General features: G+C 45.9%; 3 protein-coding genes across 3 annotated transcripts; all 3 read left to right on the plus strand.

Annotated features, from left to right (window-relative positions):
• The first annotated feature begins 287 nt into the window (after nucleotides 1-287).
• On the plus strand, nucleotides 288-4,780 carry LOC134052942 (arylacetamide deacetylase-like 4). Its single transcript, XM_062507702.1, has 4 exons — nucleotides 288-464; nucleotides 2,614-2,830; nucleotides 3,192-3,255; nucleotides 4,006-4,780. The coding sequence occupies exons 1-4, from the start codon at nucleotides 288-290 to the stop codon at nucleotides 4,778-4,780; spliced, it is 1,233 nt and encodes a 410-aa protein (XP_062363686.1).
• Nucleotides 4,781-7,102: 2,322 nt separating this feature from the next.
• On the plus strand, nucleotides 7,103-10,820 carry LOC134052944 (arylacetamide deacetylase-like 4). The gene is made up of 3 exons (XM_062507704.1): nucleotides 7,103-7,304; nucleotides 9,000-9,063; nucleotides 9,935-10,820. The coding sequence occupies exons 1-3, from the start codon at nucleotides 7,115-7,117 to the stop codon at nucleotides 10,707-10,709; spliced, it is 1,029 nt and encodes a 342-aa protein (XP_062363688.1). The 5' UTR covers nucleotides 7,103-7,114; the 3' UTR covers nucleotides 10,710-10,820.
• An 855-nt stretch (nucleotides 10,821-11,675) lies between these two features.
• LOC134052930 (arylacetamide deacetylase-like 4) lies at nucleotides 11,676-15,941 on the plus strand. Its single transcript, XM_062507685.1, has 4 exons — nucleotides 11,676-12,553; nucleotides 14,012-14,228; nucleotides 14,420-14,483; nucleotides 15,167-15,941. The coding sequence occupies exons 1-4, from the start codon at nucleotides 12,392-12,394 to the stop codon at nucleotides 15,939-15,941; spliced, it is 1,218 nt and encodes a 405-aa protein (XP_062363669.1). The 5' UTR covers nucleotides 11,676-12,391.
• The last annotated feature ends 674 nt before the right edge of the window (nucleotides 15,942-16,615 follow it).

A 16,615-nucleotide genomic window follows, 5' to 3' on the forward strand; every position in this document is an offset into this window, starting at 1 on the left:
CTTCCTCCAGCTAAGCACTGGTTTCTTGCAAAAATTCCAAAATGCTTCTGGCATAGATCTGTTAACAAATCAAGGACTTTGACCAACTTATCTTTCGTGAGATAATAGGAATGGGGGGGAAAGAAAGTGGGAAAGAGGCCTGCTAATGTATTTGTAAAATGGAGGAGAGAGTTTTTTACTGGAGCAAACAAAGAACAGGAAGATTAACAAAGAATCAGGAAGTAACAAGACAAATATATATTGGAAAGTCAAATCAAAGACAAGTCAGATCACTGCAGTTCAGCAACATGGCAGCTGTACTCACCGTGCTGGTGCTATTCTTAGCTGTTTTTCTTGCTGGATTTATATTGTTGGTCATAGGGGCAATTAATTTTGATTTTTCCAACTCAGAAATTCCTCCTGGAGTGAATCAGTCTGCAAAGCTTCGAATCGTTCATGTAATTGTAATTTGCACAGCTGTGGTGGTAAGTGAACCTGGCGTGATTTCTGGGGGAAGAACAGCGAACCTGTAGATTTTAAACTTACTACTGTGCTAGAGCCCTGCATGGAATTATGTTCCAGAGATGAGAGCAGGGCATTGATGTCATGCTGATTGCTTTATTGAGCTGAGTGCTGCTAAAGAAATTTTTGCCAGACTTCTGCCACTGCACTGCTCTATCCCAGTCCTGCAGTACCTAAATTAGGCAGTACCTAAATACTGCCTTAACACGAGTGTGTGAAAGTCTGAGTGTCTTCTGCCCTGACTCAAGCTGATCTAGCAATGATTTGATTTATAATGTTTATCCATGTTGGATCATTTGTATTTCCATTCTTGATTCAGACTATACCAGATGTTTCGGGGCCGTGCTTTCAAGCTTTTCTCGAGCATGGGGATGAGAATTCTGTATTTAGTTTGAATATAAAGTGAGAAGCTGAACATTTCAGAATTGGCCTTGGGAAGGGAGAGTTTCTGTCACACAAGTGACAAAATTAGGGAATGTTGCCCATGAGGAACTGAATGAATTCTTCTGCCCAAAGCACATTTATGCAACTCCTGCAGCAACTAAGTAGGATTGTCTAATGGGAATGAGAGGCTCTGGCCAGCCCAGCTTCTCCAGGTGAAGCAGCATGTAAGAGTGTGGGAAGGTAATCAGTCCCCAGGAGCAGTACTCAACATCTGGTGAGCTCTGCTAACTGAGGAGCTCACTGAGCCACGGGTATTTCTATGTAATGATAGGTGTAGAGATGCTCTGATGAGACATGGCATTAGACAGGAGATAAAGGAGGTTGTACATATATTTATTAATTTAATGGAATATCTGCAAAGAGATACAAGCTATTTAAAATGTAAAAAGGAAAACAAAGAAAAAAATTCTCTCTGAGAAATATTCTAGATTATGGTCAACCATAGTAAAGAGTTCTAGATATATATTCTCATACTTTGGCTGCACAGAAGTTGTAATTAGAAAGAGATTACATCACTTAAGCAGCTGGAAAAGCCAGTTCTCTTTTAATCATCAATTCACTGCCCACCATAAACCAGCATTGCATACTGCTATGTAAACAACACAAGGTGAAAGAAAACAAACAAGTTGAATGCAGAAGTTAAAATATTCTTGGTATTGTTCCATTCCTGCTTGGAAAATAGCAAATACAAAAGAATAAATCATTTAACCATGTTTGTATACAACTGGAGACACTAACACTAGTTTCTGTAAAGAATTAAAATCAGTATATTGCAAAACGTCTTAATTTCTTCAAGAAATCTTTCCTCAAGATCAGGTATGAAGAATATTATAAATATCTGAAATGACTTCAAAAAAGGCCTTTTGTAGACAAATATATTGAGAGTCAGGACACTACTGACAATCCATGCAAATATGGCTGTCTAATAAGAAATATTCATAAGAGAATCCTGAGTATTATGAACTTCATCCAGATATTCCTAAGGATTGAAGTGCTGACTGGCATGGCTGAACAATGCATTTCAAAACAGAGGCTACGCCATTTCTTTTATTTATGCCAAGTTATGCTGGGGCACTAGCTCTGATTTGTACTAATTTTCTGGTGTCTGGCAGGAATATCCCTTTGACACAAAGAATGAACAAAAGTTCATTCCTACTAAATAAGTCAGGATCTTCTTGTCAGTGCATGGCCCACATCAGTGAGATTTAGGAGATGGGTCAAAAAGCAGTGATCAAACATACTCCTAACTTAGTCAATTCTAGCTTGGGCAAGTGTCTGTACCATGAAAACCAGCACCAGAATGATCATCTTTCCCTATGTTTTCACATCTTCTGTGGGGAAGGATAGAATAACCAGTGAAAACCAAACCTGCTTTAATGTTAGGTAAAGGACCCGCTGAGGAAGCAGAGGGATCGATTTCACCAGTCTGTTAATGTTGCATTGTTTGAGGCTCTGTTCTTTGGTTCATGTAACTCTCTCATAACCTCTCCTGATGCTGCTGTTACTTGTTTAGTTGTCTCCTATACCTGTACAACTACTCTCTTAGTTTATTACTGCTCTGAAAATACATGACTTAGGCACCCTGAGTTTACTGTCCAGGCAGTTCCTTTCCTTTGGAAAACAGAGGATCTCTCAAGTGACCTCTCTGTTCTCTTTGCCTTTGAACAGGGAAAGATTTTGGAAAACATTGGCATCTGCACTCAGGTGAGCTTTGTGAGGCACATGCAAGGAAGAAGGACTCTGGGGGAGGACCCGAAGCTCTTCATCAAGGATCTGTGGTTTGAGAAAGTGCCTGTAAGGATTTACCAGCCTAAGGCTCCATCTGCCAGCCAAAGGAGAGGAGTTATGTTTTTTCATGGAGGAGGATGGGTATTTGGAAGTCTTGGTAAGATATCTAACAGAAATAGTTCAGTTAAAGAAATACATAGTTCATAAATAGTAAAGTTGGTTGCTTCTTGATCCATAGCAGTTGCAAATTTTGAGTATAACCACAGGTTCAATCTTGTTATTCTTGCTGAAGAAGGCATCTGAAGTGGATCAAATTATTTTTCTTACAGGACATAAGGGGGAAAATACTGAAATAGGAAGATGAGGAGGTACAAAAGAACTGAAGAGCTGTGTAGGATGCAGCACAGAAAAGCAGAGAGCATTTCCTTCTTGCAATTCTTTGCCTTCTCTGATAGATAGCATCTCTGGAGAGAAAAGGCACCCCAACTAAAACCCAAACCCCACCAAATCTCTTTCAGAAACCCACGAAGAGCTGTGCCGGTTTATTGCCAGAGAAAGTGAATCTGTGGTTGTATCTGTGGGGTGAGTCTTTGCTCATGCTGATTTTGAGACATTATTTCCCACAGTGTAAATATCACCTCCTGTCCCCACAGTCATAGCAACAATCTTCCTCAGAGAAATGTCCCCGTGGAATTTCTCGAGTGTGTGATTTACAACTTCATTCTGCTGTTGCTTGGAGACACTGAAGACTCACTGGGGCTGTTTTCACTGTCTGATTACATCACAAACTACACTTGGGGATATCTAGTTGGAAAATAATGTTTGGAATCAATATTTTCAAATTCCAAACTCAAAACTGCTTGCAAACAGATAAGCTATATGATCTCCTTAACACTAATTCAAGGAAAGCCTGCTTGATGCTTAGAGAAGCACAGTGTGAATGACAAGCTAATACATTATCAAAGTACAGGCATAATGGTTTGGATTACGAGGATATACAACATAACTCTATGTAACAAAGATATAAACCAGAAGCCTTATCATTTGTGTCCAACCCATGAAAAACTGAAGCAGAAAGTAACTAAATGATTATCAATAAAACCTACATATAGTTGGCAGCTGGGTACTCCTGTGTTGTTAAAGACCTAAGGGACATCATAAAGAGATGACATCATAACAAAATAATCTGCACTACCATTTTATTGACGGTAATCCTATGGAAACAACGAAAATGCTGCAGAAATCAGGGTATTCCTGGTTGCAGGGACTAGGACTTTAGCAATACAATTAAAACTGTCATTTCCTTCTCACACACTTGTCTGTGTGTCCCAGGTACCGTTTAGCCCCTGAACACAAATACCCTGCTGCATATGAAGACTGTCTGAACGCCACCCTGCACTTCCTGCAGCACCTGGAGCACTACGGCGTGGATCCTGCCCGGGTCACTGTCTGTGGGGACAGTGCTGGGGGCAACCTGGCAGCTGCTGTGAGCCAGACCCTGGCAGGCAGGTCAGACCTCCCCAGACTCCGTGCTCAGATCCTCATCTACCCAGGCCTTCAGGCACTGGACTTCAATTTACCATCCTACCAACAAAACCGGGGAGTCCCTCTGCTATTCCGGGAACGTGCTGCTTTCTACATGCTGCAGTATCTAAATGGAAATGCAACAAAACTGGAAGAAGTATTGGAAGGTTCCCATATTCCTGTAGATATTAAATTAAAATATAGGAAGTGGGTGAGTCCAGACAATATCCCCAAGGAATTCAAGGTCAGAGGCTATAAACCACATGTGCTACTTGAGTGTACAACTGAAGTTTATGAGACAGTGAAGAGATTCTGTGAGCCCACGCTGTGCCCACTGCTGGCTGAAGACACAGTTATTCAGCAGCTGCCAGAATCTTTCATCCTGACCTGCGAGTACGACGTGCTGCGGGACGATGGCTTGTTGTACAAGAAGAGGCTGGAGGACAACGGGGTTCCAGTGACCTGGTTCCACCTCGAGGACGGATTCCATGGAATCATAACCTCGTTTAATAATGACTGGTTGTCATTTCCATCTGGGAAAAGGGGCCTTGAAAATATTGTGAATTTTCTAAGAAGCTTATAGCAACATTTTTCTTTGTCTCTGTAAAAACTGCCAAATTTCTGTGGTCTTTTATGCTTCTAAATTCCATATAAAAAAATCATATAGGACAATTTGTTAATAAGCAATTATGTGATCACCATAAAAGACATTTCAAGAATACTTTCTTATAGTGCTGTTTGAAGTAGACCATGCACAGTCTGCCTATTTTAATCTGTTTGGACTAGACACTTGTCCAGTACAAGTGCTGCTTTCTCAGTACATATAAAAGATGCAGTAAAATTTTAAGCCAACATCTGGTCTGACCTATTTTATTCAATTACAGTCGAAGATTTCATTCTTCCTAGAAGTGTGTGTTTTGGCAAAGGAGAAAGACACTGACACTACAGTGCTACATTGCATAGTCTGTACTCACTGCTACACATAGCACCTGAGTTTAAGACTCCCAGTTTGAAGGTGTCTGTGGGCTAGGTAATCAGTGTTTTACATTAAAAAAAATGAAGTCACATTAGTTAACTTGACTTTTAGAACTGCAATTCTTCGCAACAGAAATACTCTATTGACAGCTTTGTTTAAATTACAACGGGGAAAATGCTTTACATATTTTCTTATGTTTATCAAACATACAGGTACATTGAAGAACTTATTCTTGTTCTTGAATAGAGTCCTAGAATGACAGAATTGTTTGGGTTGGAAGGAACATTAAAGCTCATCTAATTCCAATGCCCTGCCGTGGGCAGGGACACCTGGTCTAGCCCAGGTTGCTTCAAGCCTCAAATAATCTAACAAAACAGGACTGAGGCATTTACTTTTGCAGAGCTCGTTACTTACTTTTTGCCCCCACCCCTCTCTTGTTTCCATTTTCTTTTCTAAATGTCCTTGTTAAAGGTTTGTATTCCAAACTAAGTACAGCACACCCACAATGCAGGAAGTGAATGTTGTGGCTGCAGATCAGTTGCAAGGGATAATTTAATCTCCACATTCACTGGCTCTCTGTCATAGACTAGAACTTCATTCAAGACTCAACTCAGTCTCTGAGCACTCACTGTGATCATCCACAATCCCGGAATTCTGTATTCAATACCAGACCTTTTATCAGTCCCACAATTACCATAAAGATAAACAGGAAATTAAAACACATTGACTCTTCTCCAATGTGATAACTGCTGGCACATTGCACAACATTTCCAAGGACTTTAAAGTGAGCAACACAGGAGAGATCTCTTGCAGCTGGGACTTCTCCAGGCCTTACTGTTACCTGAAAAAGCCAAATCACAGAAAGGTGTGAAGACACATCAGCCCTGGATACAAGAAATGGCATTCTTTTATCTACTGCCAGTGATACTGCTGGTGATTTTTGTTGCTTCATTCGTATCAGCAATCATAAGAACAATTCAAACTGAATATGCCAATTGCAGCATCCCTCCTGGAGTGAGCAATCCTGGAAAACTTCGACTTATTGTTGCTGTTTTGATTGTTGCATCTACTCTGGTGAGTAACTCTGCTATGGCTTGTGCCAGAAACCTTGTTAGATGTTAATTTTGTTGGATGTGTAAATACCAGAATCCTGCCAGCTCCATCAAGGCTTAAAAGATAGCTTTTCTCTTCCGGGGGTTGACTTCGAGAGGACAGTTTTTGAAAAATCATGTCTGTTAGACCTCACATTTTCCTTATTAAATAAGGCTTAAGTCAGCCATAAGAGCCCAAGCTTTATCAGCTGAGCATCCCAAATTAAATTTAAATATTTATAAAAGGTGAGATTGCTTTGATTTCCATGTTAGCTAAGCACACGTGATGTTTTTAGGCCATTCTTGGCGCCTTCCAGTAACATGGAAAGCTAGGTAATGGAAGTACCAGCAATAGGAAACTGGATGCTTTTCAGGAAGGGAAAACACCCAGAAACCCCAGAAACCTTGGAGGGATGAGGGACACTTGGGAGCACTGTCAAAGCCTCCCTCACCAGCTGCCCCTTCACCAACTGCCCTTCACTCACCAGGAGCCCTGTCACCAATTGTCCCTCACCAGGTGCTGCTTTAATGAGTGTCCCTCACCAAGTGCCCTTCTCCTGGTGCCCCTCACCATTTCCCCCTCACCATTTGCCCTTCTTGGGGTGCCCCCTCACCATTTGCCCCTCAACATCTGCCCTTCTCCAGTTACCCCTCACCATTCCCCCCTCACCATTCCCCCCTCACCATTCCCCCCTCACCATTTGCCCTTTTTGAGGTGCCCCCTCACCATGTGCCCCTCCCCAGCCGCTCCTCACGCACTTCTCCCTCACGCGGCTCCCCCTCACCGGGTGCCCCCTCAGCTCACCCCGCCTGTCCTCCCTGTTCCCAACAGGGCAGGGTTTTTGAGAAGATGGAGCTGTGCAGCAGCCTGGCCGTCAGGCGCCTCGTGTTCTCGGGCTGGAGGCCGGGCCCGGCGCCGGGGGTGCGGCAGGAGGACGCGCGGCTCGGGCGGGTTCCCGTGCGGCTGTACCGGCCCCGCGGCGCCCCGCGAGCCGCTGTGCTGCTGTTCCACGGCGGGGGCTGGATCTACTGCGGCCTCGGTACGGCCTGGACCCGGACCCGGACCCGGACCCGGACCCGAACCTGAACCCATACCCGAAACCATATCCGAACCCATACCCGAACCCGGACCCAAAACCATACCCACACCCAAACCCATAACTGAACCCATACCCGAACCCGAACCCATACCCGAACCCGAACCCAAAACCATACCCATAACTGAACCCATACCCGAACCCGAACCCATACCCGAACCCATACCCGAACCCATACCCGAACCCGAACCCAAACCCATATCCAAACCCATACCCGAACCCATACCCGAACCCAAACCCATACCCAAACCCATATCCAAACCCATACCCATACCTGAACCTGAACCCAAACCCATACCCATACCCAAACCCAAACCCAAACCCATACCTGAACCCATACCCAAACCCATACTCGAACCCATACCCAAACCCATATCCAAACCCCAACCCATACCCAAACCTGAACCCAAACCCATACCCATATCCAAACCCATACCTGAACCCATACCCGAACCCAAACCCATACCCAAACCCATATCCAAACCCCAACCCATACCCGAACCTGAACCCACACCCGAACCCATACCCGAACCCAAACCCATACCCAAACCTATACCCAAACCCGAACCCAAACTCATACCCATACCCAACCCGAACCCATACCCGAACCCATACCCAAACCCATATCCAAACCCCAACCCATACCCAAACCCAAACCTGAACCCATACCTGAACCCAAACCCATACTCAAACCTATACCCAAACCCAAACCCAAACTCATACCCATACCCAAACCTGAACCTGAACCCATACCCGAACCCAAACCCAAACCCATACCCATACCCAAACCCATACCCAAACCCAAACCCAAACCCATACCCAAACCCAAACCCATACCTGAACCCATACCCGAACCCAAACCCAAACCCGAACCCAAACCCAAACCCGAACCCCGGCTCTGGCCCGGCAGTGTCAGCCAGGCCTGGCTTTACACACTGTGTGTGTGTGGCCGACAGAATTCCGGCCTCCGCGTAGACGCTGATACAAAACTTTTTCACCAGTTTATATACTTTTAGCCAACAAATTAATGCCCATTGGTTCTAAATTAATTAATTCTCTTTCATAAATTGGTATTCTATCCTCCTAAGTATTTTTTAGTATATTTTTCCTCTGGTAGGGACTTTCCGACATACATATACTGAGCCTTTTGTTAGCTGCTTCTTTATATTCTGGTTTCTACAGTATGTCCTTGTAGTCCGTACATTCTGTCCTTCTTGTATCCAGTTTCAACAATACACACCCTCTCCCAGGCCTTGTTCTTTGAATCATATCATGGTTAGTTTGGCAAAACTTTTAGAACTTTCAGTTCTAAAACTTTCAGAAGTTTCAGTGATTTTCCCAATCAAGTCAACAATAACAGTCTGTGTAAAGAAAGTTAGCTACATGCTGCCTAAAAGTGATTGAAGACTAGCACACTATTTACCATTAATATACTGTTTATTATTAATTAAAACAATTAATTAAAAGTTAATTAGAAAAGTTATATAATTTCCAACAGCTGGAAGGCAGAACTGTGGCTGGGCTTTCCCACCCAGCGCTGCCAAGGGAGGTGGCGGGCAGGGGGAGAGGGGAGAGGGGAGAGGGGTGAGGGGAGCCAGACCATTTGTGGGCAGCAAAATATCCTTCGATGTGTTTCAGATTCCCATGAAAGGATCTGCCAGTACATTGCCAAGGAGAGCGGCTCGCTGGTGCTGTCCGTGGGGTGAGTCACAGCCAGCTGCCCCAGACAAGCCTTTTTGCTTCTCAGTGCTGCAGGGATGTGCAGCTGGTGGGAATGCTCCTCTTTAGGAGCTGCACTCCAAGATCCTTATGGGTCCCTTCCAACTCAGCATTTTCGATGATTTTCCCACAATCCCGGGTGTCCAGACAGAATTTCAAGGGGTTTGCTTTAATTTCTCTCCCTGCTCCATCAGCTAACAGTGCAGACACAGCCCACAGTAAGGTCCATGTGTCCCCCAACATAGAGCTATGCTGGCACCACACAAAACCAGGGAACGCTTTCCAGAAGAGCGTTCCAACGTGTTGAGAAATAACTAAGAGACTGACTTGGAAGGTGACAATTCAGTGATAAGTTTAAATAGGTATAATTACCTTGTGAACTTTCTAACAACAAGAACCAAATGCTAGTAAGTAATAACACTACTAACTAATACTACTAATACCAGTAATACTGAAAACTATCCCAGTTATTTAAATAAATAAAAAATAATTATAAAATGAAATATCCTAAGTAAAGGTGAGTTGCAGATTGATTAAATTACCTAATCCACAGGCCAGATGCTGTCTACACCAGAAGAAAACAATGAAGTTACATCACTTAATTTGTGATCAGGGCTGCTCTCAGAAAATCTCGACTACGCTCTGTCCTTGCAACCCCATCCTATGGCTATCATTTTTATGTGGTGACTCACTGCACACATACCTATTTAGCAGATAAAAATACCTTCATGATTCTTTTTTCTGAGGGAAAAATTATTCCAACACAGGAAAAACCAGGATGATGTAGAATTTTTGTATTTAGACTTACGATATTTCCTTCTGTTACTTTTGCCATCTCTGTCTGTGTGTCCCAGGTACCGTTTAGCCCCTGAACACAAATACCCTGCTGCATATGAAGACTGTCTGAACGCCACCCTGCACTTCCTGCAGCACCTGGAGCACTACGGCGTGGATCCTGCCCGGGTCACTGTCTGTGGGGACAGTGCTGGGGGCAACCTGGCAGCTGCTGTGAGCCAGACCCTGGCAGGCAGGTCAGACCTCCCCAGACTCCGTGCTCAGATCCTCATCTACCCAGGCCTTCAGGCACTGGACTTCAATTTACCATCCTACCAACAAAACCGGGGAGTCCCTCTGCTATTCCGGGAACGTGCTGTTTACTATTCTTTGCAGTACTTCCAAGGGGACACATCAAATCTGGAAGAAGTCTTGGAGGGCGCTCATATTCCTCCAGACATGAGGCTGAAGTATAGGAAGTGGGTGAGTCCAGACAACATCCCCGAGAAATTTAAGGTCAGAGGCTACGAACTGCATAAGCCCTGTGAATTCAAGCCTGAAGTATTTGAGACAGTGAAGAGATTCTGTGAGCCCACGCTGTGCCCACTGCTGGCTGAAGACACAGTTATTCAGCAGCTGCCAGAATCTTTCATCCTGACCTGCGAGTACGACGTGCTGCGGGACGATGGCTTGTTGTACAAGAAGAGGCTGGAGGACAACGGGGTTCCAGTGACCTGGTTCCACCTCGAGGATGGATTCCATGGAATCGTGAACCTGTTCGATTATTGTAGTTTGTCATTTCCATCTGGGAAAAGGGGACTGGACAGAGTTGTTGCATTTATAAAAGGCCTGTAAAAAGAAGTCTCCCTCGGTATACTTCTCGGTAAGCTTCTCTCACTACTGTCTCTGCTTAGGCTCTCACACCTCAGGTAGTGCAGGTCAGCAAGAATGTGACACCTTTTGATGTATAAAATACTAATTCTGATATCCATGAACTTCAAATTAACACATCTTTTCCTCGTGAGACTCCTGACAATTCAATATTTACAATTTTTCTGTGTGTTGTGTTTTTTTTTTTCAAAAATTGGCATTGGATTGGTTCCTGGTCTTTAATTACTAAAGTATTTACTTCTGTACAAATAATCTATGTGGAATGATTTGGATTAAATGTTGTTCACTACTGGCAGGTTATTTGTGATGTCTATTTGATAAGCTCCAAAGCTTGACTTAATTTAGCTAAGAAGTATAAGCTAGGTAGCTAGTGAGATGGAGGGAAAACTCTGGACAAACAGGCAAAGATCAAGATGTCACTGAGGAGATTGAGATTCCGTGGCTGCAAAAATAGCAGTGCAAGGCCAGAGTTGATGTGGGACACCTAGCTGGAGGCAAGTAAGGGCTGCTCTGATTTTAAAATAATTGTAGCTCTACAAAATTCCTTTTAATTTTGGAAAGTCTCCACTATGCCCACCAAGGGCAGGATATAGTGTTGAGAGGAAATGCTGACATCAGGCTTTAGAAAAGGCAGGCAGGATCAGTGAATTTCGCTCTTGGTCTGCATTTACCTGAAAGGTACACCCTTAAAGAGGAAATATGAAGCAAAATGTTTTCATGTTCTTCCAAAGGGTCTCCCCCAGTATTAACTTTTGCAGAGTCTGTGCTGTGGTTCTGTGCTAGAATCGGTCAATTTGTGCTTTCCCCATGGCTCGAGTTAAATTTACAGGATGAGACAGTGTTTTCCCTGACGCTTCATTGCACCCTGCTGATGAAAGCAAGGAAGAACAGCAGTGAGCACACTCAGAACGGCCAGACTGAGGACATGGAAATCACAAAATTGCTAGGGTTGGGAGTGATCTCTGGAGATCATCCAGTGCAATCCCCCACCAAGGCAGGGTCACCTGGAGCAGGTGACTCAGGAACACACCAGGTTTGCTTGGAATGTCTCCAGAGAGAGGAACTCCACACCCTCCGTGGGCACTGTCCCAGCGCTCTTGTCACCCTGAACGTAAAGAAGTTCTTCTGCATGTTGAGGTGAAACTTGCATTTTAGTTTATGCTATTGCTCCTCTTCCTAAGGAAACCCCCAGGGGAAAAAACAAACAAACAAACAAACAAACAAAAAAAAACAGGAGAAAAATCCTACAAGGCTGAGAAGACAGAACTTTTCACAAAAACAAACACTGACTTCCCTTAGATTTCCCTGCGCAAGGGCAGCCCTTCACCGAGCACGGGCAGCCGGTCGCTGTCTCCGCAGGCAGCGAACCGCGGGCAGCGGGCCGGGCCGCGGGGGCCGTGCCCGCTCCGGGGCGGCGGGAGGCGGCGCCGGGCGCGGCCGTTCCCCGGTACCGCGCGCAGGTCACGCCGGGCCTCCTTGAACCGAGATTACCCGGCCGGCGCCTCCGGCCGCTCCGCGCGGCTCCCCCCGGCCGCCCGCACCATGACCCCTGCGCCGGCTTTGCGGAGCGGCCGCACTCGGCCCGTGACGGGGCCGCGGCTCTGCCGAGCGCTGCTGGGGGAGCCCCGCAGGGCCGCGGCCGGGCCATGGCGCTGCTGCCCGCGCTGCTGCTGCTGCTCCTGCCCCTGGCGGCGCTGGCGGCGGCCGCGGTGCTGCTCGGCCTGCCCGGCTATGACATCCCGCCCGGGGTGAACCAGCCGGCCAAGCTGCGCCTGGTGCTGACCGTGCTGCTCGGCACCGCCGCGCTGGTGAGTGGCGGTGCGGGGGGACCCGCGGGCCGGGACGGGGGTACGGGCAGCGGCTGGACAAACGCGGGGAGCCGGGGGCGGGAGCCGCGTGTCCCCGCTGTCCCCTTGGGATGCTGGCGGCTCCGCGTCACGGGGAGGGGACGCGGGGAGCACCCCCCGATCGGGTTCCGTCCGGGGGTACCCCCCGGTCCGGACGCTGCCCCCGATGTCCCCCGGTCGAGGATGCCGCCCCGGGCGCCGCCGGCACGAACGCTGGCCCGAGCATGCCCCGGTCGAGGATGCTGTCCCGGACACCCTGGTGCGGACGCTGCCCCGGGCGCCCCCCGACCCGGCTGCTGCGGGGAGCGGCGCCCGCGTCCCAGGCGAACCCCGTTCCCGGGTCAGGAGCGTGCTGGGGCGTGTTAGCGGAGATTGCGACCGGCTCGATGGCAGCCTCGAAACCGGGGCTGGGCTGGTGTTTTGCCTGATAACTGGCCGCACCTTCAGGCGAAATCACCTTGCACAAGGCAAGCTGCCTTTCAGCTGCTCCTGCCGCGGCTGACATTTATGGCACGCAATCCGGTTAGGGCTGCTTTACTTAATCCCTGGACTCCCTTTGGCAGCGTTGCATAAACGGCATTAGAGCCCTCCTCAGCTCTGCTTCTGTATACTTGCTGTCTTTGAATTTCTTAAAATCTTCTGTTTTGTTACTCCTTTAGCCACAGATATTACCCCTGCCATCACACAGACTTTGTTTCCATCCACACGATTTACATCCTCTTTAAATGAAGTTTATTGACAAAGCTGCCCAGCAATACTGAGCCCCACTAGCAGGTGATGAGATATTCACTATGCATTAAAGAGGGATCTTGTTCAGCCAGTGAATGGTAACTGTTTGAATGGTAACTGCTTCTTTTTTGTTCACTTACTACATCAGGTTTATATTGTAGCTTGCAAGACCGTGGGGAAAGGAAGAGACTTCATTTTGCTCAGTAGATCTGTTGTGCAAATAAAAAGCAGTAACTAACTTGCACAACACAGCTCGGCACTTTAGTTTTGCAAATTCACTGAGTTTTATGGTCTAATTCATGAATATTAGTTTCAACAATGAAGAACTGTTTCTACATATGGTATTTCATTGTTGTTATCAAGTATAAATGAATAAAAGAATGGCCATAAATGTGTGCAGGACAATGCTGATGACTAAAATATGTATTCCAAGGTAACCAGTTTGGCTGATCTCTATAAAATTTCTGATGTTATGTTACAATGACATGGGATTTGAGTAGTGAAAGTAAATTTTTCTACAGGCTGCAGGATGTTAGAACTTGGGAAAATTGTTTCATTTCCAAATCAGAGTTCTGTGTTTCTTTAAAGTTTCCCCCAAGTACTTACTTTGATGTAAGTACAATGCAAAATTTTTATACCCTGGCTAATGCAGACTTTTAAAGATGTCTCAATGTCTTTTACCTTTAACAGGGAAGGATTTTGGAGAAGACTGGGCTTTGCAGCCAAATCACTTTTGGCCGATACGTGCGACAGGGACGGAAACTAGGGTTGGATCCAAAGCTCTTTATCCAGGATCTGCAGTTTAACAGAGTACCTGTGAGGGTTTATCAGCCTAAAGCAACCTCGGATGGGCCAAGGAGAGGCATCCTCTTCTTTCATGGAGGAGGCTGGGTATTCGGGAGCCTTGGTAAGATACTTCCCAGTGGAACTGTAGTAGTGTAGAAAGAATATTCTCACCTTTGTAGAAGATTGAAATAAGATGTGGTTTCAGCATGTGATTCGGGAAGAAGTGTGAAGCCTTTCTGAAATGGACATTGCTTAGGCTGTCTTAAAGCTGAGAGCAGTAGTGAAGCACTAACAACAATATTTCTTTTGCAGATACCTATGAAAAGGTGTGTCGCTACCTCTCCAGGGAGAGTGACTCGGTAGTTGTGTCTGTGCAGTAAGTGAACACTGCCCTGCTCTGTAGCTGGGAGATTATTGCTGCTGCAGGACCACAGCAGAGCTGTGCTGGTGTTGGAGATGTTCTTTATTGGCACAGGAATTTCTGTGGGATTCAGTCAAGTACATAAAGAGAAAAATAGTGATAATGGAGATTTCGCAGCCCTTAACTATTCATGCCCAGAGATACTCTGAAAAGATACAAATGGAAATGCTTGGCACACTAAGGAAGTCTATCAAAGCCAATATAAAACTTAGGTGAAAAAAGTCTTCCTTGTGCTGAACATATGGGCATGTAATAAGATGCTCCAAGCAATTGGGAACTATGGGAAAATGAGAATAATCACATTGAAATGCTCCTATTTTACACATAGGAAGCACAGGCACATAATTATTAAATAATCTTGTGAGGAGTACAGAGAGAGTTTTCAACATCACTAAAAACTGTACAATTCCTTGTTCAGATCATTAATCAGAGACAATCCTACTTCAGTGAGTCCTTGTGACTGAACTCACCATTTGCAGTTTTTCTGCAATCTCAAATGGAGGAGCAGCTGTTTGGAAGCACTGAAGATCCTAACAGAGAGGCAGACCCACCCCAAAAATGATAGGGCTGAAGAACAGCCTATGAGACCATTTCCTGGTTACCACTTCTGACATTTCCTTCTTGTCTGTGTGTCCCAGGTACCGTTTAGCCCCTGAACACAAATACCCCGCTGCATATGAAGACTGTCTGAACGCCACCCTGCACTTCCTGCAGCACCTGGAGCACTACGGCGTGGATCCTGCCCGGGTCACTGTCTGTGGGGACAGTGCTGGGGGCAACCTGGCAGCTGCTGTGAGCCAGACCCTGGCAGGCAGGTCAGACCTCCCCAGACTCCGTGCTCAGGTCCTCATCTACCCAGGCCTTCAGGCACTGGACTTCAATTTACCATCCTACCAACAAAACCGGGGAGTCCCTCTGCTATTCCGGGAACGTGCTGCTTTCTTTGCTTTGCTGTACCTCAATGGAGATGCACTCCACATGCAAGAGGTCTTGGAGGGCTCTCACATTCCTCCAGACATGAGGCTGAAGTATAGGAAGTGGGTGAGTCCAGACAACATCCCCGAGGAATTTAAGGTCAGAGGTGTGAAACCACTTGGGCCCACTGATTTTATAGCTGAAGTTTATGAGACAGTGAAGAGATTCTGTGAACCCAACCTGTGCCCACTGTTGGCTGAAGACTCTGTAGTTCACCAGCTGCCAGAATCTTTCATCCTGACCTGCGAGTACGACGTGCTGCGGGACGATGGCTTGTTGTACAAGAAGAGGCTGGAGGACAACGGGGTTCGGGTGACCTGGTTCCACCTGGAGGATGGATTCCATGGAATCATAAGCCTATATGATTATTGTGGCTTCTCATTTCCATCTGGGAAAAGGGGATTGGACAGTGTTGTTAACTTCCTAAAAAGCTTATAGTAAACATCTTAGATTCCATGAGTCTGTTCATGCCACAACCTAGGAAAATATCTTTTCAGGGTATTTAATATCAGGTTATGGTTAGTGAATCAGGGGCAGCCATTAACAATGATAAACAAGGCTCATCAGAACCTCATTCCAGCTGTTAGTTGGAACATGGAGTATGCAAACCTTACACAAGCTTGTACCATGCTGCAAGCTCCTATCTTTAGCTCTGTTAGTAAAGAACAGTTCTTTGAATGGACATCCTGGTTTGTTCCAGTTGCTTAAAATAAAATATACCTGTGTGAAGAGAAGCTGTGTGTTAGCAGGTGTATGTAGTGTGAGAATAAAACCCATCTGACGTTAGTGTGTTATGAGCCATTGACAATAAAATAATAAATATGATGACAGTAAGTAAATATGATGCAGTGTCAAATATGGTCTCTGTCACTGTGGGCACAAGAAACAAATGGTTCCATGGCCAACATCACTCATGTCTTTCAGCACACGGCAGGGCTGGAGCCCCTTTCTGTCCCAGTATTAGCACTGCACTGCTGGGTGATGTTTCACTCACATAACTTGAAGGACAGTTCCATCAGCCAGGGAGGGGAGTGCTGGTGGGGCAAACAAATATGATTGCATCACAGAAAGATGGGCAGGACTGGTGGAAAATTGGAGACCCAAATACTCTA

Source organism: Cinclus cinclus, chromosome 23, assembly GCF_963662255.1.
Source record: "Cinclus cinclus chromosome 23, bCinCin1.1, whole genome shotgun sequence".
Classification (NCBI taxonomy): domain Eukaryota; kingdom Metazoa; phylum Chordata; class Aves; order Passeriformes; family Cinclidae; genus Cinclus; species Cinclus cinclus.